Source organism: Pteropus vampyrus, unplaced genomic scaffold (genome assembly GCF_000151845.1).
Source record: "Pteropus vampyrus isolate Shadow unplaced genomic scaffold, Pvam_2.0 Scaffold1000000671, whole genome shotgun sequence".
Taxonomy (NCBI): Eukaryota; Metazoa; Chordata; class Mammalia; order Chiroptera; family Pteropodidae; genus Pteropus; species Pteropus vampyrus.
The window spans coordinates 1419-3151 of NW_011915073.1; the positions used below are offsets into that span (position 1 = coordinate 1419).

The window sequence follows — 1733 nt, forward strand, 5'->3', positions numbered from 1 at the left end:
TGCCACCTCAACTACATTTCTCACCAGTCCCTGTCTTTGCTGAAAGTGTTTTTCCTAGTGCTGTGCACATCAATGTCAACGTGAGACAACCAGAAACTGTGAAGAGAAACGGGTCCTGGAATTCACGAGAGCGTCACACGTTTTCCCCTTCCCTGGGGACTCAAGGGCCACATAATCAGGTGTGTCTTTTTATTTCCAGAAACCAGTAAACAGCCTTCCCACTGCGACAGAAACACCAAAGACACAGTCATCATTGCCAGAGTGTGAAAGGCACCCAGCGGGTTTTCCCCGACTCCGGGAAACGCCTGCCATGGGCTCACTAGAAGCAACCGACTGCGGCAGGAAGGAGGCCACCGGCGACTACAATTCCCAGTATGCGTATAGGGAGCGCGGTCACGCACGCGCAGCCCAAACGCTGGAAAGGAGGGCCTGCTGCGGGGCTTCTGGGAGAGAAAAATGGCCGCACCCAGGCTGCTGCCCGGCATGGGCAGGCTCTTTGAGATGCCGGCAATGCTGGGGCGGGTGAGCCGACCCCATAGCACGTCCCACGCCTTCGCGGAGGTCCTACGGCTGCCAAAGAGGCAACTGACGAAGCTCGTGTTCCCATTACAGGAACTCGAGCGGCATCTTCTCCAGGACTCGGGGTCCGACCTTCACTTGAAGACCTTCCACCCGAGTCTGGAGGACATTGCGAGGGCAGAGGGCTTCTTCACCGCCACCGCCCGGAACCGCATCGAATACCTGAGTTCGGCGGAGCGTCTTGACCACGCCCCGGACCTCCCACGTCCGGAGGTGAGATCGCAACTGCCTGCGGGTCGTGAAGGTGGGGGCCGGGGTTTTGCCCTCACCTATTTCTTGACACAAAACGAGAGAAGTTTTCTAGCTTTATGTGGGTGCATATAATTATTTTAACTAAATAAGCAAATATAGTTTTAATTATTTTCGTAATGAATATAGGAGACCTCAAAGGGTTTTAAAATCCAAGCCAAGCTTTCAAAAAATTTTTATCCTATTTAGATAAATAGAATAAAATAGAAGTAGATAAAGAGAAGAATATGACAAGTATAATAGTTTCACAAATTAGGTGATCCTTATCAATATGTAATTTTCACCCAATCTAAATTTCCTGTCATGTGTTAAAAAATAATTATACATAGATGGCAATAATGTAGAAGACTTTATAAACAACTTTAGTGAAAGTCCATGACTGTGCATTTTATGCATGTCCTGCAGTATAATAATTTTTAAATTAGTAAAGTTTTCTTCTAAGTCTGCTAAAAGTAAACTCAGATCTCTTTACATGCTGTAAGTCCTCACTTAACATTCTGGATAGGCTCTTGGAAATTGTGACTTTAAGCGAAACAACATGTAACGAAACCAATTTTACCATGGGCTAAATGATATAAATAAGAGTTAAGTTCCTACAGCATCTTTCTTGTCACAAAAACATCACCAAACTTCTAAATAAAGACCCAAAACACTTTTAATATTGAACACTGAATGTGAACTATACGTACATTTAAGACAGATTAATAAAAACAAGTGAGATAATCATTTTCCAACCCACTTATTCCAGTTCAGGGTAACAGAGACAGAGCCTCTCCTGGCAGTTCAGGGCGCACAGTGGGAACCAGTGCTGGACAGGGTGCCATTACCTTGCAGGGCCCACCCACACCTACATTCCCTCATAGTGGGACAATGTAGCCATGCCAGTCCTGCACATCTTTAGGATG

The 1733-nt window shown here is 46.0% G+C and overlaps 1 protein-coding gene across 1 annotated transcript; it reads left to right on the top strand.

Moving 5' to 3' along the window:
• Nucleotides 1-383: 383 nt before the first annotated feature.
• LOC105311146 (GTP-binding protein 8-like) lies at nt 384-1727 on the top strand. The gene is made up of 2 exons (XM_023526952.1): nt 384-522; nt 613-1727. The coding sequence occupies exons 1-2, from the start codon at nt 457-459 to the stop codon at nt 901-903; spliced, it is 357 nt and encodes a 118-aa protein (XP_023382720.1). The 5' UTR covers nt 384-456; the 3' UTR covers nt 904-1727.
• The last annotated feature ends 6 nt before the right edge of the window (nt 1728-1733 follow it).